Source organism: Lycorma delicatula, chromosome 6 (genome assembly GCF_047948215.1).
Source record: "Lycorma delicatula isolate Av1 chromosome 6, ASM4794821v1, whole genome shotgun sequence".
Taxonomy (NCBI): domain Eukaryota; kingdom Metazoa; phylum Arthropoda; class Insecta; order Hemiptera; family Fulgoridae; genus Lycorma; species Lycorma delicatula.
Window position 1 is genome coordinate 14,677,858 of NC_134460.1, and position 26,833 is coordinate 14,704,690.

General features: G+C 32.2%; 1 protein-coding gene across 8 annotated transcripts in view; it reads right to left on the bottom strand.

Moving 5' to 3' along the window:
• Positions 1-31: 31 nt before the first annotated feature.
• Positions 32-26,833, bottom strand: part of LOC142326654 (cytoplasmic dynein 2 light intermediate chain 1-like) — a 66,347-nt gene continuing 39,545 nt past the window's right edge. For 3 of the 8 annotated variants that reach the window (XM_075369256.1, XM_075369257.1, XM_075369251.1), the window contains exons 8-10: positions 25,560-25,655; positions 24,048-24,274; positions 5,001-5,272 (exon numbers count right to left, since the gene is read on the bottom strand). In XM_075369256.1, the coding sequence (XP_075225371.1) occupies positions 24,215-24,274; positions 25,560-25,655 (156 nt within the window). In that variant the 3' untranslated portion in view covers positions 5,001-5,272; positions 24,048-24,214. Of the gene's footprint in view, positions 168-4,997; positions 5,273-24,047; positions 24,275-25,559; positions 25,656-26,833 lie in introns of those variants that run through there. The other 5 variants (XM_075369255.1, XM_075369252.1, XM_075369253.1 and 2 more) reach the window with 5 other exon arrangements.

A 26,833-nucleotide genomic window follows, 5' to 3' on the forward strand; every position in this document is an offset into this window, starting at 1 on the left:
ATAATGTTTCTATGGCTGTCCATAAAGTACTTAAGGATGAAAGATCTAGCATCATAACCACTGTCATTGACGTTATTTTAAGTGAGTTTAACACTTCACCCTCATTTGACAATACTCGTAAATAATGTACCACCTCCTAATTCCCATATGTGACATATATCTTTAACCTGTAAAAAAAAGAACATTTTCAGAGAGGTTGTGATATTATTGTGTATAATTTTTATTACTCATTATAAATTTAAGAAAATAGTTTTTTAACAAACACAATTAAAAAGAAATAATGATAATATTATGTTGACCAAACAAAATTATTATATGTTTGACAATAAAAACTATTTATAAGGAAAAAAATGGACAGTAGCTTACCATTACAAATTATTATAAATGTATTGTCTTATAACACATCCCATCATAGAAAAATGCAATTCCCAACATTTGTTTTGAAACCGCAGACAAGGAAAATAGTGGAAAATTATTTAACATTTTATTCTACTTGCAACTATAAACGATATTCTATAAAAAAGTAAATAAAAAATTTATTTACTCATGTAAGTGAGAAAAATTCATTTATGAGGTATATGTTAGTAGTTAATTAAGTGAGAAAAATTCCAGGACATTTATTTTATTCAAAACATTCATATACAGTTATCATACACTATTGTCAGTTTATACTAATATCTAATATACTTAATAATCTGAAATACAGGCTGATAAGTTTATAAAAACTTAATTTCGTGTGATGTTTAAACATTTTAGCACGCGTTGTCATGGTAAGATGTGTTCAACAAGTGAAGAAAGAATGCTCATGAAAACCTTTTACATCGAGTGCATGAATAAATTATTGTAAAGTTCAAAGGCAATAAAAAAAAAAATATTGAGAAATCAGTAAAAAAATTTCACAAGAGATTATCGTTGTGACCAAAAATGAATGACAAAGTTAATTTTAGGAGGAGATAAAACGAATGAAAAGTTGAGGGGAATTGATTACATTTCCCCAAACATATCTCTCAGGAAGTTAAAACAAATGATTTGTGATTTGAACATATAGTTAAGATAAATTTTAAATATATTATATTCAAATTCTGCACGGACTTAACAAGATGATAAAAAAATTACCGATTAATGTAAACGGTTAAAAGTCAATGGTTTAAAAACTTTGCCCAAATAGACTTGACTTTCTTTTTTAATGAGGCTTTGTTTCTTCTCAGTGGATACAGAAACATCCAAAACTATTACGTATATAACATATAGACCTATATGTTACGTACAATTTTCGTAATTCAAATGAGATGTTTGATAGTAGGTTTAAGGCTAACTTTTGCTTGCATTAGGTACACTCTCGATCTAACAATTACAGTTATTTGGAAATGTTATCTAAAATTGAAAAATTATTTATTAAAATGTGTATATACATAATCTGTTACACTTCTTATTTGGGCCGTTAGGTGGCAAGCTGCTAAATTCTCATGCTCCTTTCTTACGGTGAGTCACACTCAAGATACTTTACAGTAGAGATATTTTCAATAGAAATCTTATTGAAACTGAAGACAACATACGCGAGTGATTTATAATCAACACCAAGCAAAAACTACTGAATATAAATTGATGAAAATTTGTATACATGTTCTTCTTACAGTACAACTGCACACTACAAAAGGATTTTTTGAAATTCCCATTTTACAGGGGTAAAAATGGAGTAACAATGAAATTTACTATTTTTTAAAAATTTCTTGGAAACAAATGAGGAACTATGACCAGGTCATCCGCAAACACCGTTAGCACCACTGAGGTGGAAGGTTTAAGATCAACAGTCCACCAAAAGCCACATTCCAGAGCAGGGGGCCCAATATCGACCCTTCAGGCACCCCCCCCCCCACTTCATGGCCTAAACTTCCTCCTCACGCTCTCTTGAGACAGCCACCATTTCCCTACCTGTCAGATATTCGGACCACTCTCAGACTAAACATAACTCTACCTTGGTTCCTCTTCTAGCATTTTCTTGGACAGTACTTCCTGGAACCAGCGAGAACAACTCCAACTGTCATTGTAGCTAAGCATAATGCTCATAATTTCCTCCGGAGAGATCTCTTCCCCAAACAGTCTATTCAGAGCCCATCTTGGGCACTGTAGGAAGGTATGCTCTGCATCATCTTCAAGACCACAATACAGGCACTCTGGCGACGCCTGTCTCCCTCTTGTATATAAGTACGCGGTGAACGATCCCTGGACAGACAGCCACTGGACCATCCAAAAATCTATCTCATCATACTTCCTAGAGATCCATTACTCAATACAAGGTCAGCCTGAAAGTCCATCGGCCCATTAGGCACTACACCATCTCTCCTGCCAACAGCCCATTAGGGAGACCCTAGTCACAGACCTGTCTGTGGCCTGGTACCTTTCAAATCTCTCTGCCAGGAGATCCACTCATGACATCCCATCAATAATCAGCACTACAGCAAGACAGTACAGTATGCCTGAGCCACCTTCAGTGCCAATCTCTGGTACATCTTATTGGCCGTCATCTTATTCCTTAAGATGTCTAGAGACCGATCCAATACCAGTGCCACATAGAGAATAACGGAGGTCACCGTCAAAGCTATCTCTCTCCTTTTTGAATCTCTAGTTCTCTTTAGTTCAGTGGTATTAACTAAGAGTCTAGTGATTATCGATGCTACCCTTTCTGCCTTCTTGAGTGTTTCTTCAATGTGAGCTGTGAACACCCTTGACCTGGCCAACTAGTTCTTCAAAATTCTGATGTATCCTTCTATGTGTTAAGATAACAGAGTTTAATGTTAAGTTGATCTGATTCCTGCAATTTTTGTGTTCCACCAGTAAGCTAGTGTGTCTCGATTATCCCGACTAACTAGTAATCAAATCTGTATAAAATTAACTTACCTTTGCTTGGATTTGAACCTCAGAACCTCCAACTTCAAAAATCAACTTTTAAATAACTTTATGACTTCTAAATTAACTTTTAAATGATTTAATAAGAATTATATACATTCACACAGTGTTATCCACACTTTCTGACCTCATTCTAATAAAGAAAATAATGGAAAAAGTTCATATAAACATGGGGCTAGAAATGCTCTGTTAGCAAGTTATGGCTAATGAAACATTTTGCCCTGATTCCAGGGCAAACGGTGAAATAAAACCCTATTGAAATTTTAGGAACCCAAATTAAGGAGTCAACCTGATGGTTTTTTATGGTTTTTAACCTGTAAAGTTGAATAAAGCAGGTTCCAAAACCACATCTCCAGTAGTTTTCATAATATTTGAAGTAAAACAGAAACATTTATTGTCTAAAAACATATTTTATATTTGTAATACAACAATTTTGTTAAATGAATAAAAAAATGCATAAAATTTATTATCAAAAGTTGTAGAGAATTTAATTCTGAGGAGATTAGTGTAAAATAGCCCAATAATAAACAAATGCAAGATCAAGAAATTTGATTCATTATTAACACTTGCAATATGAAAACTTTAAATGTTATTAACTACAGAAAATGAAGTTAATCTAAAATTTATATAAAATTCCCTTTTTTTAAAACACTTCTTTTTTTTATAATTCTGCTTGTTTTTTGATATCTCCTTGCATATCATATCATCATGAAATCACTCCTCCTGTTGTGTGTATTAAATACAAACAATGAACAAGCATGAACTATTTTGAAAAATAAAGCCATATTGAAAAAAGATCCCTCCTACACAACCCAACCTAAGAAGCTTTGTACATGTCTAACATTTTGATAATAAAATTCTTCATCAATAAAAAGCCACAAAATTACATCTGGTAATAAAGATATTTCATTTCATCTAATTTTTCCTGGAAATAAAACTCCTGGTTACTGTCAAAATCATACTGATCTTGTATTTACACATTAGAGTTAAATTCTGTTAACCCTGAAACAAGAGTTCACATAATAAGCCTATAAATGTAACAGAATGTGATCAGTTTTATTTTATGTGATACCTGTGTTTCATACCTGTGTTCATATCTCCATGGCATGTGGTTTTTTTCAATATGGTTTTATTTTTCAAAATAGTTCACATAAAATAAAACAGTAACATCACATTCTGATATCTGTATAAACATTTATAAACTTATTATGTGAACTCATGTTTCAGGGTTAACATAGTTTAACTCTAATGTGTAAATATAAGATCAGTATGTTGCGTGTAAATTGTCATTATTTGACAGTAACCAGGAGTTTTTCAGGTGATGGTGGGGCCAATGAAATGTTTCAACATGCAACATTTTCTGTTCTAGTATTTATGACTTTATACCAGCAGGTAGAGTGATGATGGTGGACAAATTTTAGATTTATTATAAATGAGATAGATCTGAGATATACATCTAATGTCTAAAGGTAGGTATCTGAGAGGTGTAGGTGATGTGTTGTCATTTTCAAAATGAAATGATTTTATCTAAATTTTAACATTTTTGTGGAATTAAGCTATTAAAATTCCAATTTTTACTAAACGTTTTTGACAGATTTCAATTTCTTTTTCCAGTGTTTGTTTATAGTCGCATCAGTGATAAAAGTTATTAACAACTTAAATAAAACTATGTGTTCATAAATAATTAGACAATAAACACCAAACAGATAACAGATACTGAAATAGGAATGTGACCGCTAGACTATTTTCACTGCACAAAGAGTACTCCATAAGACATCTCATGTAAGAAAAACCTACATCCCAATATCGCACAACAACCGCCAACAGTTTTTGATGTATTTCTTCCGGTTGAGTAAACCTAACACATCTGAACAAAGGTTTAATTTAATTTACTACTTTTTATCAATTTTTTTTTTGTATTTATCAACATTTTAAAAATATAGCAGTAAATATTTATTTTAAAAATATATAAACCAGTCAAGTCAGCTACCATTTATCAATATTTCCAAAATTTATGTATTAAAGGTCTACATTCTAGGTTAAAGGTTATAGATAAAAAAGTTCATAAATTACATGGACTAGAAAAATTTATTCTTCTTAAAAAAAAAAGTAACAATAATAAGTAAACAGTATATTGTGAACATAACAAATGAATGAATACCAACAAAGAATTACATTTTTCAATTAAATTTTAAATTACATTTTCATTCCAGAATAGGTATCGCATCAAGTAAAGTTAACAAAAAAAAAGAAGAGATCATTAACTGTGCAAAAAATTTATATACTGGGTTTATTATTTGAATCATTCAAATTACGATGTAATAGTAATTCTTGTTTCATATTAATCAGATTTTTCACTTATAGCCTGAAAACAATTTAAAAAAATTTTCATTTAACATAAATACAAAGGATAATTTATCAGTTTAAAATTTATTAAAACTTATCATCATAATAAAAACCAAAACTAGTTCAAGTGTAATTTTTGATAGAAATACAGTGTTACGTATGAGTAAATGAGATATCGCTGTAGAACAATTTGATGAAAATTCTTTGAAATTATAAATGACTCATTTTCACAATGAAAATTTTTCTTCTCAAAGATCTTACAGAGATAATCAGCATTAATGAAATTGCTAATAGCAGTGCTGTTAATTGTGCTAATCTTAAAAAGGTTAAGAAAGTCCTTTAGTACTTAAATGAATACTGTGAAAAGTATATACTTGGGTATATTGTGTGCCAAATTAAATGAGACCTCAATACAATAAAATCCTGCACATATTAATTGCTACCCATCTACCATTCCACACACAGCTAGCAACTACAAGATGCTACATAAAATAACAGAAAAATTACAAAATTACTAACACTTTCAGGAAGAAAGGTATTGCATTCAAAATAACAAACAAAACAGACACTGACAAATATGGCGACTTGTGACTATACAGATTAAACTATATTAATTGCACTAAATACAGTTTCAGAGAGATTGAACGTATATTTACCAAAAATAGAGTTACTTGTACATCTCAAAGTACCTTCCTTGAGGTGAACGTGGAACAGCTGACAACCTTTTACAAATTATCTCTTTGAAACAGGATACATAAATACTAAGACATTAACCGTTAACAACAAAAAGTTAAGGTTTCATGACGCACATGAACTGTATGTAATTTATAGAATTTATTTACAGACCTACTAAACTTGATAAAAACATTGAATTAAACAAAATAATGCAAAATAGTACAATAGATCTTTCCCTCTATAATGACCAAATTGTTCCAGAAGAATGTTTATAAAACAGCTGTTATGCCTTAAGTGTCACACAGCTACATTTTTGGAGACTCAACTTCACCTAAAGGCTGTAAGACTGTTTCAAATCCTGATTGAATTTCTTTTTGTGGCAGAAGGAAAGGTAAATTTATCTATCATTGCAACTATGACCACCAACTAACCATACCTTATAAGAGGATCAGGAGTAACATTTTTGTAAGAAATGTGACAACTGAATGTAAATATAATAATAGATAAGGAAATGCTTAGTTGTATTAGAAGATGATAGAATTTGTGACAACATCTTGTAAATAACATCTTGAACTAGATTAATTGCCCGTGTACTAAGACATTCAGGTTTAATTATTTTGGTAATAGAGGCATGAGTAGAAGATAAAAACTGTATAGGAAGACAAATATTGATATACAAGAGTTGTTGTAAGTTGAGGACTCTCAGCTGGTGTAACATCCAGTTGCTGAATCCAAAGAATAAACATAATCGATTAAATGACTGAAATTCACATATGTACATTGGCAGGCTAGCTGTGTTGATGTATGAATTTTGTTCAGCATAAAGTCAATGGAGAACAACTTTACTCCTTACTTTCCCTCGTACATCTATTGTTAGATGCTTGTTTCTATTGAGTCTATTTGTCAGTTTATGTGTGGTTTCATGTCAGACTGCCTAAAAATAGTTTTAGTTAGAACATTAAGAAATGACACTTTACAATTAACTGACTGACAACATCAAGATTATTTTAGAAAAAAAAAATTTCTATTGGCATTTGTTTCATTAGTGTAGCCAATGATAAACTGTACCTCTTACAACTGATGGTTTCTAACACTTACAAATACAATCTTGGAGGAGGAGAATCATCCTGAATATTAAAGAGCATAAATAAAACAAATGCAAATGGGATAGCCACATTCAGTGAACTGCTTACCATACATCTTCAAAGTAAAACAATATTGGATGAGTTTATCGGTGTTCTGGTGTCATTTTCCCTGTGTAATTAGGATAGAAGTTGATGCTAATCCTTGACAGTCAATCATTAAAAGACACACCATATTCTAATGCTGCTTCCTCTGAAAGCAGCATTAGAATATGGTAGGCTGCCACTTAGAAGATAACATGTGATCAGAAGCAGTGGAATGCCCCAACATTACATACACAAACAAGAAAAATAAAAAATTAAACCAAAGCAAATCACCTACATTTCTGCACACAATGTAAACTTGCTCATGCAAACTGGTAAACTAAAAATAATAACGGGTCTAATGGGCCAACACAAAATTTTCATTATGGGAAATAGGAAATAGCGACCAGGATGCCATGGAATCTCAAGGATGTATGCTACAAAGCTATACCTAGGAACAGTGATGAAAAATGCCCACAGTTTGCAACAGCCTTTTTAGTCAATAGAAGAAGAATTAAACAAAATGCAGTCAAGAGACTACTACAAAACCTTAAAAAATCAGCTCCAAAAATATGAAACCCCAACCATATTAATAAAGAATGAAAACTGGCCCATAACAATAAAGACAATGCAGGAATACTACGTAAATATTTCAACAACAAACTCTTAAATTGCAAACAACTAACAGAACTCCTAAACTTCAACACCAACATCCCAAATAACAACACCATCATAAAACATCATCCCTCCCACAATAAAAGAAGTCTACAAAGCACTGGTGAGATGAGGAATTAGAAAGCAGCGGGGAAAAATCTGACTTTTGTAGACATCTAGAAACATGCAGGAAGATCAGAAAAAATTGCCCTTCATCAATAGCTTGTCAACATTTGGATCAAAGAAGAGCCACCAGGACACTGGATGACAGTCCTCATCCATCCACTATTCAAAAAAGGGGACAAAATAGACCCTAACAATTTCAGGGGAGACTCACTCCTAGACACAACATACAAGATTCTTTCAAGAATCATCCTTAACAGGTTCACAACTCAAAAAACAACTAGGAGAATACCAAGAGAGGTACCCTGGAGTTCTTTCAGACCCTGGAAGAGCTGCTCAGATCAGATCATGAGTTTCGAGCTAATATTGGAATACAACAGGAAACGAAACAGAGACATGGTGATAACATTTGAAGATTACAAGAAAGCTTACAACTGCATCCACAAAGAATCCTTACAAAAAATATTAACTCACCTCGGACTACATATCAAATTAATAAACATGATAAAACTTCTTTTTTTTTGTTATTGATGAATCTGAGAAATGCCATTTACACACGCCCCATAAATGTAGCAGTCAGACTTGAACAGACTCCGCTAGATGTTTAGAACATATGTATACCTGTACCCTATTGAATAAAACTCTTATCTCACCACTTCTCCCCACCAGGGCCGAGCCACAATGAAGCACTCTCAGCCCTGGGGAGTGTCTTCAGGCTCAGGGGTTCGAGAGTCATCATGCATCATCATTGTACCCTATCCACGCAAGCACGAACAAACTCTGTAGCCTCACTCCCCAGTCTTAATTCTTCACCTAGCAGCTGGAATATTTAGGACTTTCTCAGACTATTCTGTCCTCGCATCTGACTTCTTACTCCTAATAATACCGGTGACCATACGAGAGATGGAATCCCATGTTACCTCATTGTAAAGCAATTCTTCTTCTCTATTATATTATCTAGTGAGAGAGGACCCAGATGTCTGTAATTATGCCTGAAGGTTCCCCAATGTAAACAGTGGAACACAACGTGTTCCATGGCATCCAGGTCTCTGCAATATGGATATATGTTACTATCCACTTTCTTGAACTTGTGGAGATATTGGCGGAAAGAGCCGTGGCCCGTCAGGAACTGTGTGAGCTTGTAACTGAGTTCACCAAATCCTAGCAGGACCCATGGCTTAACCTCAAGCATCTAGTCCACGCACTGGTGGACGCTTCATTCTAACGGACCTGCCTTCGTTCTAACAAATGGTCATACACCTTGCTCATTTTAGCAAGCAACTCGACTGGTGGTGTTCTTGCTATAACAAAAACTGCCTCAGCCAAGACACTCCTGTATGTGAAGCACGCTCTCAGGGCCATAAACTGTAAACTCTCCAATTTGCGTAAATTTTTCTTCGAACTCATGGCTTTTTTCCACACAGGGATCCCATAAAGAATTATAGAGTTAACTACATGTTCATATATTTTACGCCTGGAAGATTTAGGGCCAACCACATTTGTGAGTAACTTACAAATGAAAAGTCCGGATGGTCTTCTCAACCATTAAATGAACGCCTACAGTCTATCCAGAAAACTATGTATTTTACTTCATTGTCTGTAACTATGGAGTACCCCTTCACCTCGAAACACATAGATTCTAGCCGCCTCCTTCCAGCCAAGACTACCACTTTAGTTTGGCAAACCCTGCTTAGTCAACCACTCGTCAACAATAACTATTGAACAATTCACTTTCGAGATAACATCTCTTTCACTCCTGGCAACTACTACAACAGCTAAATTGTAGGCATATGTGACAGTTGAGACTCCTTTGGGATAAGTCAGGCCAAGAACACCTTCATACAAGAGATTCCACAGTGCTGGTCCAACAACCGAGCCCTGTGGAACCCCGCACTGTACATTGAAAGACAGATGTTGGTCTCCCAGTTCGTACACCACCTTTCTGCACAGGAGATATCTCTGTAAAATTCGCTGAAGATAAGGGAATGCGCCATTTCTCCAGGACTCTGAAGATGACCAAACTAATGTAATTAAAAGCATTTTGGACGTCCCTGAGTCCCACTGGCAGCCTGTTCTGTCAAATCCATAATGTGCTTTGCAGCGTCCATAGTAGAACGACCTTGCCTGAAGCCATATTGCATGTCGCTCAGAACTCCTCTTGCCTTGATTTCCTGCTGGATCCTAGCCACAAATAACCTTTCAGACAGCTTACAAAAGCTGTTCGCCAGGCACAATGGTTGGTAAGTTGTGGTTTAACTAGGCCCACTAGGTTTCTCGATGAATACTAATCTAGCGAGATCTTCCACTGGTCTGGTATGTAATCGTGTACAATCATATAATTCATGCTATTAAGGACAGGAATTGGAGCCACCTCCATGACAATCTTCATAACCTCCAACGGGATCCTGTCCGGTCCCAGACTCTTCTAATTGGTCCACTCTTGTGACTCTTGTTCATACCTCGTGCAGCCATGAAGAGCTCATGTATGTTGAACAACGGCAGGTCTTCTGCAATTATCTCTATTCTGGGGGGAACAAACGCCCTCAGGAAGAGGGTGCCGAACAATTTCAAGACTTTGGCAGCTGTGGGAGTGGGCAAATAGCATCCAAAACGGCCCATAACTATCCTGAAGCTGTCTCCCCACACATTGCGATCAATCTCCTGGCAGAGAGACCTCTGCGCATCTCTCTTGGCCTCCTTGATCGCAAATTTGTAGTTGTGCTAACTGAACAGGTACTCTTCTCATGCCGTCTCAGCACGAAGGCTGTGATTGTGATGTCTGGCTGCTCGCTGATATATTCTATGCTTGGCTTGATACCTACTTCTCATCTCACTCAACTTTGGGGACCAACAGTATGCCGATTTTCTAAAACTGTCAACTACCCGAATAACACCTGCCCACTCATACTCTTCAGCAACTACTTTGGTGAGAGCACAGGGGGATGAAACCCTAATGAGGCTCACCACTATCGATTCTCTCAACGTAGCACATCCAGACCTGGATATCCTCTTAAACAGCCATTGTTGTTAGACTGCAACCGCAATTTCTATCAGAATGAGAGAATAATCAGACTTTCTTCTTCCAAGACTTGCCATGAGATCAGAAAATGAATGAAATGAGATGAGAGAGATGAGAAAATGAATGTATGATAGATAAGCTACCTAAACTAATATCACTGTGAAAATTAAACTTCTATAAATATTAAAATTAATACAGAAATATTTTTAAAAAGGTTTTAAGAAACTTTTGTGATTGACTACAAGATCTGTGGTAAATTAATTTAAAAGTAATGAATCTATTACTGTGTAACATTCACCAAAACATAAATAAGGGTTTTTATTATAAATTAAATTGAACTTATTATAGAAAAGAAATAAATTAAGTGTCAAATGTAAACTATAAAAAGTACTGTTAGAGGTACAATGAGGAGTAACAGAATCACAGGAATGAGGGATTAAGGAATTGATTGTCATACAGGTAAGTAGTTGTGTATAGATTTTTATGAATGGTAAATATCAGTTGAAAAAGTGAAATAGTCATGAATGTTGAGACAAACTCTATAGTTTGTCAGATCCATTTATTCTTATGAGAAAAGTATTGTACTATGGGAGAAAGTGAGAGAGAATGAAAGAAGTTTGGTGGAGTAAAATTTGCTAGTAGGCTAAAGAAGAATAATAATAGGCTGAACTTGGCACGATCTGCAGTAAAACCTTAATGAAATACGAGGTGTGTGAGAAAAGTAATGAGATTGGCAACATTGCAAGCGATCTCGCAACACTGTGTCTACTGGTCTGTGTTAGACCGGTTTGTTCATACCTTCCACATGCTCAGTACGAGTTTCAATTCCGTTCAGCCAACACATTATTTTTGACAGTGCCATCAGTGAAGTTGTTTTTTTGTTGTGTTATGAAAATGAAGCTTCAGAAGTTAGAACAACATTGTGCAACAAGTCTTGTGTTAAACTTGAGGAATCCGCGAGTGTGACCTTTGAAAAGTTGAAACAGGCCTATGGGGAACATTGCTTATCAAGAGAACAAGTTTTCCACTGGCACAAATAATTTTTGGAAGGCTGAGAACACGTTGAAGATCAATCTCGCTCAGGGAGACCATCAACTTCAAAATCTGATGAAAACATTGAGCGTGTGAGGGTTCTTGTGAGATCAGACAGTCGTTTAACAATAAGGATGATGAGTGAACAGTTAAATTTAAACACTTTCACTGAACATCAAAATGTGACAGATGATTTGGACATGCAAAAGATTTGTGTGAAATTGGTGCCGAAAAACCTCGCAACAGAACAGAAGGACCATCGAAGAAACGTGTGTGTTGATCTTCTTAAGAGGATTGACAACGACCAAGAATTCTTCATCATGTGATCACAGGTGATGAATCCTGGATATTTGAGTAGGATAAGAGTAGCACACTTCGTCATCTCCTCAACCGAAAAAGGTGTTGAATGATCAAATCAAAGATCAAAACCATGCTGATTTGCTTTTTTGGCAGTAGGGGTATTGTGCATAAAGAATTTGTTCCTCCAGGACAAACTGTCAACCAAGTGTTTTACCAAGGTGTCCTTGAAAGGCTCAAGAAAAGAGTGATTCGCGATGAAGCAAGTGGATGCTTCATCATGACAATGCCCTGTGTCACACGGCCATTTCCTTCAGGAAATTTTTGAAGTCAAAATGCATTCCTGCAGTTCCTCAATTCCCGTATTCACCTGATTTGAGTCCTTGTGACTTTTTCCTTTTCCCAAAATTGAAACATGTCTTAAAAGGACGTCATTTTGGAACTCTGGAGAACATTCAAAAGACTGTAACTGACCAGTTAAAAGCCCTACCAGTTGTAGCCTTCCAGCACTGCAACCAGGAGTGGGAACAATGACTCTGCTGGTGTATAGCTGGCCAAGGGGTTTACTTTGAAGAGGATCATATTGTTGTTTGAAAAAAATAAAAACTGGTAAGTAGTCAGTCTCATTAATTTTCTCACACCTCGTAAAATTAAGAATCCATTTTAAAAATCTATTTTGGAGAGTTTCTCATTAATGGATGGTGGTGGTGGTGGTTTCTTACTACTTTCTACAAGTTTCTAATTCAAATTAATCATTATACTGAAGAGCCATATTAATAATAATTATTATTACATCGGAATAACATAATCGTTTATTAAGGAATGATTCCTGAAAGAGGGCAGCAGCTCTTTCAGTAGTTATTATGGGTGTAGGTCAGGATGACTTAAATGGCCATCACTCAATCCTCTGAGTACTGCGCAGCTGAAAGCTATGGAAAATTACAGATGCATTTTTTCCAAGAAAATGTAGTACTCTGCATTTTCATATAACAAAGATGGAGGCGCCTTCCTTAGTAAAATAGAAAATTAAAAATTAACATTCTTCAAGTCAGAGCATGGAATGTTAGAAGTCTATAAAAGGTTGGTAGGTTAGAAAATTTAAAGAGTTAAATGGATAGTATAAATGTAGATGTAGTAGGAATTAGCAAGGTTTGATGGGAAGTGGAAAACAACTTTTGGTCAGGTGATTTTAGAATAATTAACTCAGCTTCAAATAATGGGCAGGCAGGAGTAGGTTTCGTAATGAACAAGAAGATAGGGAAGAGAGTAGAGTATTTCAAAATTCATAGCAATAGAATCATTGCAATAAGGATAAAATCAAAACCTATCCCGACAACGATTGTTATGCCTACAAGCACCCGCGATGATTATGAGGTAGAGTGTTTATACGTAGAAATGACGAAGCAATTAAACACGTAAATGGAGATCAAAATTTAATAATAGTTGGAGATTGGAATGCAAGCATTGGAAAAGACAAGGAAGGAAATATAGTGGATGAATATGGGCTGGGCGAAAGGAATGAAAGAAGGGACCGACTTATAGAGTTTTACACGAAGTATAATTTAGTAATTGCCAACACCCGATTTAAAAGTCATAATAGAAGAATATACACTTGGAAAAAGCCAGGTGATGCTGCAAGGTATCAGATGGATTATATCATGGTTAAGCAAAGATTTAGAAATCAACTCGTCGACTGCAAAAATTACCCTGGAGCAGACATTGATAGCGACCATAATTTGGTGATAATGAAATGTAGATTGGGGTTTAAAAACCTGAAGAAAAGGTGTCAGATGAATTGGTGGAATTTAGAGAAGCTTGAGGAAGAGGAGGTAAAGAACATTTTTGAGGAGACATCGCAAGAGGTCTGACTAAAAATGATAAGGTAGAAAATGTAGAAGAAGAATGGAAGAATGTTAAAAATGTAATTCTTAAATCAGCAGACACTAACTTAAGCAGAACAAACAGAACTGGTAGAAAACCTTGGATTTCAGACTATATATTGCAGCTGATGGATGAACATAGAAAACATAAAAATGAGAGTGATGAAGAAAGTAAAAGGAACTATAGACAATTAAGAAATACTATAAACAGAACTGCAAACTTGCAAAAGATGAGTGAATTAAAGAAGTGTTCAGAAGTGGAAAGAGAAATGAACATTGGTAAAGTAGAAGGAGCATACAGGAAAGTTAAGGAAAATTTTGGGGTACATAAATTAAAATCTAATAATGTGTTAAACAACGATGGTACACAGATATATAATACGAAAGGCAAAGTTGACAGGTGGGAGGAATATATTGAAGTTATATGGAGGAAATGAATTAGAAAATGGTGTTATAGAGGAAGTTGGTGAGGATGAAAGGGGAGAAACAATACTGAGATCTGAATTTAAGAGAGCATTAAAAGATTTGAATGGCAGAAAGGCTCCTGGAATAGATGGAATACCTGTAGAATTACTGCACAGTGCAGGTGAGGAAGCGATTGATACAAACTGGTGTGTAATATTTATGAAGGTGGAAGTTCTGTCAGACTTCAAAAAGAGTGTTATAGTCATGATACCAAGGAAAGCAGAGGCAGATAAATGTGAAGAATACAGAACAATTAGCTTAACTAGCCATGCATCAAAAATCTTAACTAAATTTTGTACAGAAGAATTGAGAGGAGAGTGGAAGAAGTGTTAGGAGAAGACCAATTTGGTTTCAAGAATAGGGACAATGGAAGCAATTTTAGGGCTCAGATTAATAGCAGAAGGAAGATAAAGAAAAACAAACCTACATACTTGGCATTTATAGATCTAGAAAAGGCATTTGATAACATAGATTGGAATAAAATGTTCAGCTTTTTAAAAATAATTAGGGTTCAAATACGGAGATAGAAGAACAATTGCTAACATGTACAGGAACCAAAGAGCAACAATAACAATTCAAGAACATAAGAAAGAAGCCCTAATAAGAAAGGGAGTCCGACAAGGATGTTCCCTATCTCCGTTACTTTTTAATCTTTACATGGAACTAGCAGTTAATGATGTTAAAGAATAATTTAGATTCGGAGTAACAGTACAAGGTGAAAAGATAAAGATACTACGATTTGCTGAATATATAGTAATTCTAGCCAAGAGTAAAAAGGATTTAGAAGGAACAATGAACAGCATGGATGAAGTCCTACGCAAGAACTACCACATGAAAATAAATAAGAACAAAATGAAATGTAGCAGAAATAACGAAGATGGACCACTGAATGTGAAAATAGGAGGAGAAAAGATTATGGAGGTGGAAGATTTTGTTATTTGGGAAGTAGACTTACTAAAGATGGACGAAGCAGGAGATATAAAATGCTGAATAGCAAAGGCGAAACGAAGCTTCAGTCAGAAATATAATTGGTTTACATCAAAAATTAATTTAAACGTCAGGAAAAGATTTTTGAAAGTATATGTTTGGAGTGTACCTTTATATGGAAGTGAAACTTGGATGATCAGAGTACCTGAGAAGAAAAGATTAGAAGCTTTTGAAATATGATGCTACAGGAGAACGTTAAAAATCAGTTGGTTGGATAAAGTGACAAATGAAAAAGGTGTTGCGGCAAATCGATGAAGAAAGAAGCATTTGGAAAAATATAGTTTAAAGGAGGGACAGACTTATAGGCCACAAAATAAGACATCCTGGAATATTTGAGGGATAGGTAGAAGGAAAAAAACGTTCAGGCAGGTAACTTTTGCAATATATCAAACAAATTGTTAGGGATGTAGGAGGTATACCAAAATGAAACAACTAGCACTAGATAGGGAATCTTGGAGAGCTTCATCAAACCACTCAAATGACTGAAGAAAAAAAATGATATGTATGAACAAGGAGTCATTTTTAGTTTGGAAACATGTATAAAGTCTATTTTTGTCTAAGCATTGTTGTCTAAGCAATGTAAGTCTAAGCATTGTTGTGAATTGAAAATCTTTGTCAGCTGTCAAAGAAAGAAAATGGTGCCAGTGATGTGGTTGACAGTAAGTACATTAACAGTTAGGGCCATCTATAAGAAAATTCCGGTTTCATATTTACACACCTACAAGAGCTTAATGCTGTAGTGCAACTTTTTTATAAGGTTACCTATTTTTATATTGTGATTTTCAATCACAATATAAACTTAGACTTAGATTGGCCGGTAAAAGTATTCACCTTTATAAGTCTGGGAGAATAATGTTTTTTTTATATTATTAATTATAAAAATTTTATGGAAAAATAATATTTTAGTTAGTTACTTGTATAAGTTGGAACAACTTATACAAATAAAATAACAAAGAAAGGAAACTGCGTTCTAAGTAAATTGTGGATAACTTCTTAATTAATTGCTTGTCTTCTTTATGTACATCAAGACATAACACATCATACATGTATGCATGTAATTATATTCGTCGTATATTGAAAAATATGTATATTTATTCAGTATTTTAAGAAAAATGTTCTTTTGACACAATATACAAATGAACGCATCAGAAATTAATGTTATTGGGTCAATTTTATATGTTTATCGTTATTCATAACCCACTATCTGTCTGTTTTCCAGTTAATTTTACCTTATTAAGAAATTATATCACTCAAAAAATATAATTTTTTTCTAATCTGAACTGAAAAAATGCTGTTTATAATAGTATGATTATTTGCGGTATCAGTTTATTTCCTCACCTTAGATGTCTATTAACTAAGCTATTAACTTCAATTAATAAATCTATTAACTTAAATTAATCATCAAAAATCATAATTTTTATGTGATATTAGTCAATTATGAAGACCTTTTCTTTTTATTTTTAGACATTGTTGGTAATTAACTTAAATCATTGTATTCTAGTATTACACTGTTGTGGTAGTTACTATCAAGGTTCTGTTTTCTTTACAGAACATGATATTTCTGAAAAGCACCTTCATGAGCCTGATAAAAAAGAGAATTTAAATGACAATTTACATTCAACTGAAGAAGCTGGCTCTTCCTTCAGTTCAGAAAATAATACTAAAACTGAAGAACGAAGTGAAATAACCATTCTACATACAGACTTGTTTTTTAATAGCAGTGAGCCAGATGACACATCAGCAGATGAAGATTATGTACCACCCAATGATATTGATTATTCTTCTGAATCAGACAATGAAGCCCATGTTAAAAGAAATGGCAGAAATAGGGCTGAGAAAATTCAAGATGTAAATGTTTCAGTACATAGAAAAACTTGGGAAATTGTGTGAAAATCTAACATTAGTCAAGAAGGTAAAAAATGACGAAATCCAGAATTATGGGAATGCAACCAGAGGAAAATGAAATATTTATCAGGACAAAGTTACGTGTCCAAAATGAGTAAGGTTGTTGCTGAAAGAGTTATGAAACCACGTTGTCAGTGCCGAATGAAATGTTATGAAAAAGTAACAGACGATGATGGAAAAACTATTTATGATTTGTACTGGGATGATAAGAAAGATTATGACATAAAACGTCAATTTATTAGATCATCATGCAGGTCAAACCTAAAGAAAGAAACCAAAGCAAAGATGGGTTGAGAGAAAAAACAAATTCATTAGTATACAATTTTAAAATTCGAGGAACTGAAATAAGAGTATGTAAAACAATGTTCTTAAATATGCTTAGTATCTAATTCTGTGGTAGTAAAATGTAGCAAAAGAATGGTTATACAGTCATATTTTTAATACTAAATGTAATATTTCATTTAAAACACCATTTTCTGACACTTGTGATTCTTTCAATGCTAAAATTCTAAGTGCCCTTAATCGACAAGAAAAAGAGAAATTACAAAAAGAATATGGATTGCACATAGCAAATTCTAAAAGGCGATACAATTTAAAAAGTTGTGATATTGAGGCAGCGAAAGGTAATCAAGAGCATAAATTTTTAACAGTTGATCTTCAAAAATGTTTGCCAACGCTAATCTTAACAGCATTAATTTTTATAAACTAAAATTATGGACTTTCAATTTCACAATTTATGATGGTACAAATAAATCGGCATCATGCATGATATGGGACGAGTCAAAAGGAGAAAGAGGAGGAAATGAGATAGCGTCCTGCATCCTTAAGTGGGTTGATCAGAATGTACAAAATTCTACAATAAATGAACTGATAATATGGTCTGATAATTGCTACGGTCAGAATAAGAATCTTATAGTCGTAATGTGTTTTTTCTTCATTCTGCATAAGTATTCACAAATTAAGCGTATTAACCAAAACCTTTTACACAAAGGTCATACCCACTTGGAAGTAGATACAGTACATGCTTTAATAGAAAGGAAAAGACAAAAAATGAGTTCATTGGCCATATTAATGCCATGGGATTGGCAGCAGTTCATCAGATTGTGTTCGGCAAAGTATTCTGTGACTAATATGGAGGTTCATGATTTCAAAGACTTTAAATCTTTGTTAATAAAATTCCATTTCTTTTATTGAAAAGTGTTTCTCTACAGGTTAGACAAGAAAGTATCAGATCACTGCACATTAACACCTCTTTTGATGAAAATGAGTTTGTTGAAGTTAATTGCCGGAGAAACATCAGGAAAGACGGTGTTTTATTTCCCGAAACGTTACATACAATATCAGACAATCCCATACCTATTTCAGTCCAGAAATATAATGATCTCATACCACTTTTAGATTTCTTACCCACCAAATGTCATGCATTCTACAGAGGACTCCAGTCAAAAAATATTCCAGAGGAATTTCCTACTGAGGAAACCCAAGAAGACTGGACAACTAATAAAATGAATACAACATTTTCATTAAAATCATTTAATAATGTTATATTTTATAATTAGCATATAAGTTTTTGTCATTTTCTAATTAAAATATTTAGATTCCTTTAGGATGAAAAAACTGAATAGAAAACCTAATTAATTTTATTTTTATGCGCTTCTTATTATAATTTTTTGTTGTTTTTTATCTGCTTTTGTTATTTGTAAACAGATTACTATGTTATTTTACAGTTTTTTAAAATCTTTTCTTATTTTTTTTAAGTATTCTTTTCTTAATCATAAATTTCAGAGGAAATAACTGTAGTAGTTTTACTTGTAATTAAGTACTTTCATTAATTTTATTATGTTAATAATACCTTATTAATGCAGATGATAAAGCATTTGAAAATGAACCTAATAAGGTTTAAGAACAAGGCATCCATAATGTTTTTCTTCTTCATGCATTAATATATCATTATCATTTAATTCAAAACTTGTATTTTTTGTACTGAATTTTTTGTTTGTCAGTAAGCAAACTAATTTAAGATTATAATGTTTGTTTTTTATTATTTTTAAGTATTTTTGTATCATAATTTGTTTTGCTAAAATGGGAGACACTGGCCTACCAAATCTATTTCATATGTTCGATAAAGCATATATTACGGTAAAGTTAATTTCCTTGTCCTAAATAATAACTTTCACGTAAATTTCAACATGTACTCCTATGTGATATATCACACATAGTGTAGCTGAAAAGAAATATATTTAGAGGTATAAAACACCATATCCATTTTCGAACTGGAAAATTGAAATTTTCATTTTGTTTGATAAACATATATTATAGTATAATAGAATGATCAATTACAGGTAAAAATATTTTGAAGAAATAAAAAAACTGAAAGAAAGATTTACAAAATGCTTAATTTTAAAACTTCAAATGGCTCTCTTGGAAATTATGAAAATGGCACATAGTGTAGTATACCTCCGAGGCACAGAATTAAAATTTCATGATACCTAAGAAAAATTAATTATGATTATATAATTAATGACTTATAGAACAGGGATTTCATTACACAGATGTTTGATTGTATATTCAAAAACTGCTGAAAGTCCAGCACTCAAGAGACATTACGGTAAGTATTTTTTAAAAATATTTAACTGTAGCCATCAAATTTCAGTTTGTTTTATTTCAGTCAATAATCAGTTGTTATTTCTGTTTAATTTTCTAGTATTTAAACTGTATGTAATGGAAAAAGTGTGTTTTATTAATTAATTTATTTATCTAAATTTTCATTTACCAAGAATGAATAAAGTAAGTGTAAAAAGTTACACTTATCTTTAACTAAAACAATATTGAATAATTACACAACATAAATTGCATTTTTTATTTATTTATTATTTCTTTTAATAAATCATCATCTCAAGCTTCATCCATTCTAATTAAATATGGATGATTGAATGTTTTGTTTTCTAATTTTTTTAAACTAGAATATATTTTACTTTGAAATTTCGTGAAATTATTTAATTTTATTAAGATCAGCTATTAAACAATACAGTACAAGTGGTGACTTCTGAAGCTAAACTTAATATATTATTCGGAAATGCCTCTCTACTTATAAATACTGATTGAGTGCCTCCATGCCAAGAGCAGTGCCTTGATTCTTTTTCTCTTAAATTTCTTAAAAAATAATAAAACTTTTAATATTTTCACATCAACTTGTATAACAATTGTTTAACATAAACCTTAAAAAGAGATGATTTCATTAAAACAACACAGTTATGAAAAATAATTAAGATGGAGTTCATCCAGAGCTCAATATACTTTATATATACTTTTATAATAATTAAAATATTTTTATTTTTACAAAATTATAACAAATATTCACGACTTTCTTTACAATATTGTATGCATCTTTCTGACAGAAACAGAATGCCACGTGAAACTAAGTCATTGTAGTAAAACTTCAAATTTGGTCTTATCGTCTTTAAATACAAAAAAGATTTTTTATCTCTAGACTTTTTTCCAACAATCCTCCCTTTCACTGATCAAGCGATATTTTAACTCGCCCTAAATTAATGTGCGAGTAGGTAAGGCTGTTTATTTCATATGAACAGCCAAAAGCATGAAATTTTGTAATTTATTATTTCATTTTGTTTATCTTCCTCATTAAAATACATACATATTTAATAAATTAAAATATCTATGTCTGAGAGGTTGTAAATAGTAAAATAAAATATAAAATGTACTGAATGAATTGACAATTGGTAAACGCATCATTTTAAAAGCTGAAAAAATAATTTAAATTGTAAAGGAAATATAAGCATAAGCTCCAACATCACTACAGACTTAAATTCGATATTAAATAAAATTTATTTTTATTATGTTTAAACCAGATGTATCATGTTTAATAGATGTGCCTATTATTATTCAGTAATTATTACAAAAAAGGAATAAATGAAAAACTAATCAAAATTAAATTTAAAATAGTATAATAGGATTTGAGCCCGGGACCTCTGGATGAAAGGTCGAGATGCTACCACTTGCACCACAGAGGCCAGCGACCAAGTGCACTTGATTCACATAATCCTAACTCAACGACTTTGATCAAGAAATTTTTCCCAGAACTTATAACAACTTAATTCATTAACTGAATGCGGAGTAAAACATCAGATTAATATAAATTTAAAAACATTTTCCTAATAAAAGCCATTTATAACTTTTAACTCAAGACACCACGAGAAGCATATTTTGATAATATAATTTTTTTAAATATATATAAACAGAGATAGGAAAAAATAGGTCATGAATTTTCCTTATAACTTTTAAGGAACAGTATTTCCTATTTTTAAAAAAAAAAACCAGAACAGTGGCTACTTTATTGAGTATTCATATTATACTGTATGGGGACTACACTTTCATTAATTATTTTCACAAACTTGAACAAGCTACACGTGTACATATGCGCATGCGTGTGTACACACACACACACACAAAATTAACAAAAGATGACATACTAGACCCTTGACAGAAATTGAACCCAAGACCAACACATTTAGAAGCAGGATGATAACCACTAAACTAACTGGCCAATTTTTTATGTTTACAGAATAAAAAATACCAAAATAGCTGACCAACCAAAATAAGCTTCAGTTTTGTAATAAGAGAATTTATTAATTCATTTCAGTTTTGATATTTGTTAAAATTATTAAACCATATCAATCCCTTTCTCTCTGCATGCAGAGAGAGAGATTGATTGTGAGGGGGGGAGGATGAGAGACCAACATCATATCACGCAGGTTGATGCGGTACTGGAAAGCTCTTTAGCTACTTTTAAGATGTGCTGAAAATGCAATAAAAGTACAGTGTTATGAAAATTAACAATATGCAATTTTTTTTATATAAGCCAATAATACTATTTGTAACATTATGGTTGTAATGAAGACTATTTGTAACTTCAAATAGCCCTCATTACAACAGTAGTTTTTATTATGATAGTTATTTTTTATTTCAATTACAACCTGATAGGGAGTTGAGTTTTCTGAATTCATGGTGTTATTGCATTGTCTTATTTCATCATAGAAACTTACTCAACAATTCAAAAATGCTTTTTACAAGCACATAAACAAACATGAAATAAGAATATGAATATATATTAGATCTTTACAAAATTTTAATAATAAATAAAATTATAAATAAACATTTTTTATTTATATAGGTTAATAAAAGTGAAATCTTAAGAATCCGTCCTGGGGCTGTAGAAACCCTACTAAGATTTTATATCAACTGATTAAATTTCAAAAAATGAAAACATGTAAACAAGTATAAGAATAAATGCAAAAAGATCTAAAATTTTTAGTTTATGCAATGTTTCTGTCCATAATGGTAATAGTAAAATTAATGTAAAACTATTAATTTTTTAACGACAAGCTGCACTTATCAATAACACACACTTTTCTCAAGTGATTATTTTATCTGTCATCAACTTTAAACTTTTTTTACCCATTCGAAGAAAGGAAACTATCCCAAAAGATAGGATAAAAGTAGCTTATACCAAACAATTGCATTAGTGAATTAGATTATTATTATAATATATATGTTACCCACCACACTGATCTAGTCATAAGTAAAATAACCGTAAATAAAATCAAAATAGTAATCCAATTTAAATACCTCAGAGAAATAATAACAAGCAACCTAAAGCAAAATTCTTGATCCAAATAAGAAGAAACTAACTAGCTAAAGTTCAAAAATTAACCTGGTACACTTACAATAAAAAATGTCTATCAATAAACACAAAGATAAGACACTACAGCACATTTATAAAACCAGAAGCCACTTAAGCAGCAGAAACACTCTTCCACTTGAATAACCAAAGACAGACAGATTCCAAAAAATTGAAAGAAGAATTGGAAGAACCTGCATCAATAAAAAGTACCAGACAGACGGGCAGTGGTTGATTTTCCCCACCAAAGTCACTACTGATACCTTGAGTAAGAGGAGACTAGGTTTCTTTGGACATATCATGGGGATGCAAGATTCAAGACTTCTGAAATAGCTAGTACAGTACAATTTTGACTCGAAAAACACAAAGGCAGGATGCAGATGGATCAGAGAAATAAGAGAGGATCTGAAGGAAATTGGCCTTACATCAGAAGGTACCACAGATAAAATAAAATTAAACAACAAAATCCAAAACAAAAACACTTGTTTCACACTCAGAAGAAAAAACTCACAACACGAACATTTTCAACACTAGAAAGAGTACAAAAATTGGAATGTATGAAAAAGTACTGGGAGGACTACAAGGCCCAAACAACTCCATGGAAGAGACTTGGATAATGAACTGACTAAAGTGATCCTATGTGGTCATAAAAGATAATAATAATAATACCATCTTTTAATGCAAAATTGAAGGCCACCAAGATATTGTTATGAGTAATTACTATTTGAGGGAGCTGAATATTGTTCTTGATTTAAAATATTCCATTTGTCACATAATAATAACAACGCTGAATAATTATTTATTTAATAATACTCTGAAAATATCACTATTCAAGGACAGATTGATCCTAATGATTTCATATATTAGAACTTCATTTTTAAAATAATTCTTACCTTATAAATTTTTCAGAATCTTTAATACTTAAGAATAACATTTCAAGGTGTTCTCAAATGGTGCTTCATAATTCTTGTTCAGTTCATTTTCTGAGTATTACTGCGTGCAGGTGCTGAAAACATTGTTTCTATATAAAAAAAAATCTGCTTTTTATGACAGAGTATCGTTAAAAGACTAATTCTATTTTCTGCTTTCTTTCCATCTCCTTGCAATAGCGTTCTAATTCCTTAAAATAAAAAAAAAAAACTGCATTAAAAAATTGAAATTGTTAATATTTAAAAAACTAAATTGTTAAACGTTAGTAATATAATACAATTCCACATTTGTTTAATTTTCCTCTAGCAGAAATCCAGGCTTTTTAAAAAACGTTAAAATTGAACTATTCGCATTTTCCTTAACCATGATTTCTTTCTCCCTAGTGGTATTCTGTGGAATTTAGGTAAAGAGGTGGAAAAATGAGAAAGAGATGATTTACTAGATAAGGTTTTAAAAATGTTTACATACTAATTGTTGTTTACTAATAAAACATTTCAAATTATGTTTATATCTATAAAAAAAATGTATCCTGGCTTCTAATCTTTTAATAAATACACCTACAGTTCAATATGTATTCAACATCACTCCACTTATAGTATCACTTATCAAAAGTATGTGAATAAAGTTTAACAGTGTCTTGTTTTTAAATTCAAAAAATGTATAGACACAATAACAAAATTATTCATTCGAATCTTGGATAAATTGTAAAATAGAATCCTAGGTAAATTGTATCCCTTACAACCAAATGGTTCCAACAATAACTCGAACATTTCAGAGAATACCATAATGGGGGAAAAAAATGTGAATCAAGCATGAAATGTAAATGGTATGCAAAGTTTAATAAGCTGGTTCTAATGAACTATCAATGTAAAAAATATGCGGCATGTTACTTTTACATGTTACTGGCATTTAATAAAGGGCAATTTTGCCAAAGGATATACAAGACAGAACATACTTACATTAGAAGAGATATACTTACATATTCTAGATATATTTATATAACCATTAGTCCTGGCTACTTAAAAAAAATTAATTAATAAAAATTCTGCAACTCTTTCATTATACTATTTGTAGTTTTTATATGCTAAACGTTAAATTACTTTACATGAAAGGAAAGCATTATAAGTAGAATAATTTTCATAATATGAAATTAATGGCAAAATTATAACGAATGACTAATGACATTATTGTTAACTTTTTCTTTTCTCCATCTATTCCCAGATTACACTGTCCATCATCTCCTATCAATTAGGATATTTTTCAAAAAAATTCACTCCTATAAGAGACATATGTATAGTAAAATAGAATTTTTCAATGAAAATAATCACATAATAATAAGCTATATTTTTAGGTACTTTGAATCTGGTCTCTGTGTTAAGACCAGTTTTGGATCTGTGCCACTATACAAGAAAATTATTATTAATAAATATTAGATGCAGATAAATAAAAAATTAATACGTATATAACAAATTTACCTCATCTTTCTGACTTCTAAGAGCATCAATCAAAGGTTCCCGGAAATTTGGATCCTGACCAGGATCATCTGGTAAAACAGATGTTTTTGAAGATTCCTATATTTATAAAAAAATACAAAGGATTAAAAAAATTATAGAAAAATTGTTTTGCAGTAAACTAGATGCAACGAATATGTTGCAATCCGTTCCCCCCCTCAGACCAATGTGATGAGGATGATATGTAAATGAGGTGTAGTCTTGTACAGACTCAGACCGACCGTTCCTGAGGCATGTAAATTATAAATGTTGACCATTGTCTCCAAATAAATACTTATGCGTTTCTTTATATTTTTATTAAACTCTTCTCTTTTTTTTTTAAGATGATAAACGTATCTCAAACCAATCCCATTATATATAAAACTGTTACACAAAACCAATAATACTCTTATCTCAAATAATAAATTATCTTACATGAAGTAACAAAATATTTTACATAAGTTTTGAAGAGCCTATCTGAAACTATAAGTGATTTTCTATGAATACAATTTTAAATTCAATACTTTCGATCGTGGTAATCTTTTAACCTCCATAATTAAAAGATTAGGATATGCAGATCTTATACTTATATATCCTAAATTAAATATTCTACGCCATCAGCTAACCGTTTCATAAATTTCAACTTTTATTTTCCCCTATGCCCATGTTAATTAAACCTACCTTAACATGAATCCCACCAACTAACTAGTTCACTGTTTTACAAGAAACAACTTCTTTTTTAACATCTCTTCACTTACTTTATCAACCAACCTAATTTTCAACATCCTCCTGTACTACTGCATTTAAAATTCATTTATTCTTTTTCTTTCTGCTTTCCCTATTGATCACATTTTATTACCATGAAAATAATTTCAAAAAAAGTCATTCAAGTCCTTAAATATAGATCTACATTAAAATAGTAGTAGCAGCCTTCTTTCAGCAAAAAAACTATTCTTTCTGGTGTTAGTCTACTTTTTATCTCTGCCATACTCTGTTCATAATTTGTAATTTTATTACCTGAACCATCAAAGTTCTATAAGCTTTTTCCTTGTGTATTATCTTCATCTATTTTAATAGATTTCTTTAAATGTTAAACTGATTTCATCAATGGTAGTTCTCAATCGGGGAAACAAAATATAATTTCTGCGCTTCAGTTAAATACTGCTGCTATCTTATCAATATAGATATGTTATATAACATAGTATTCAATATGGCTTTTACATTGCAACTGTTATTCCGATGTCTGTCATATTCTAATT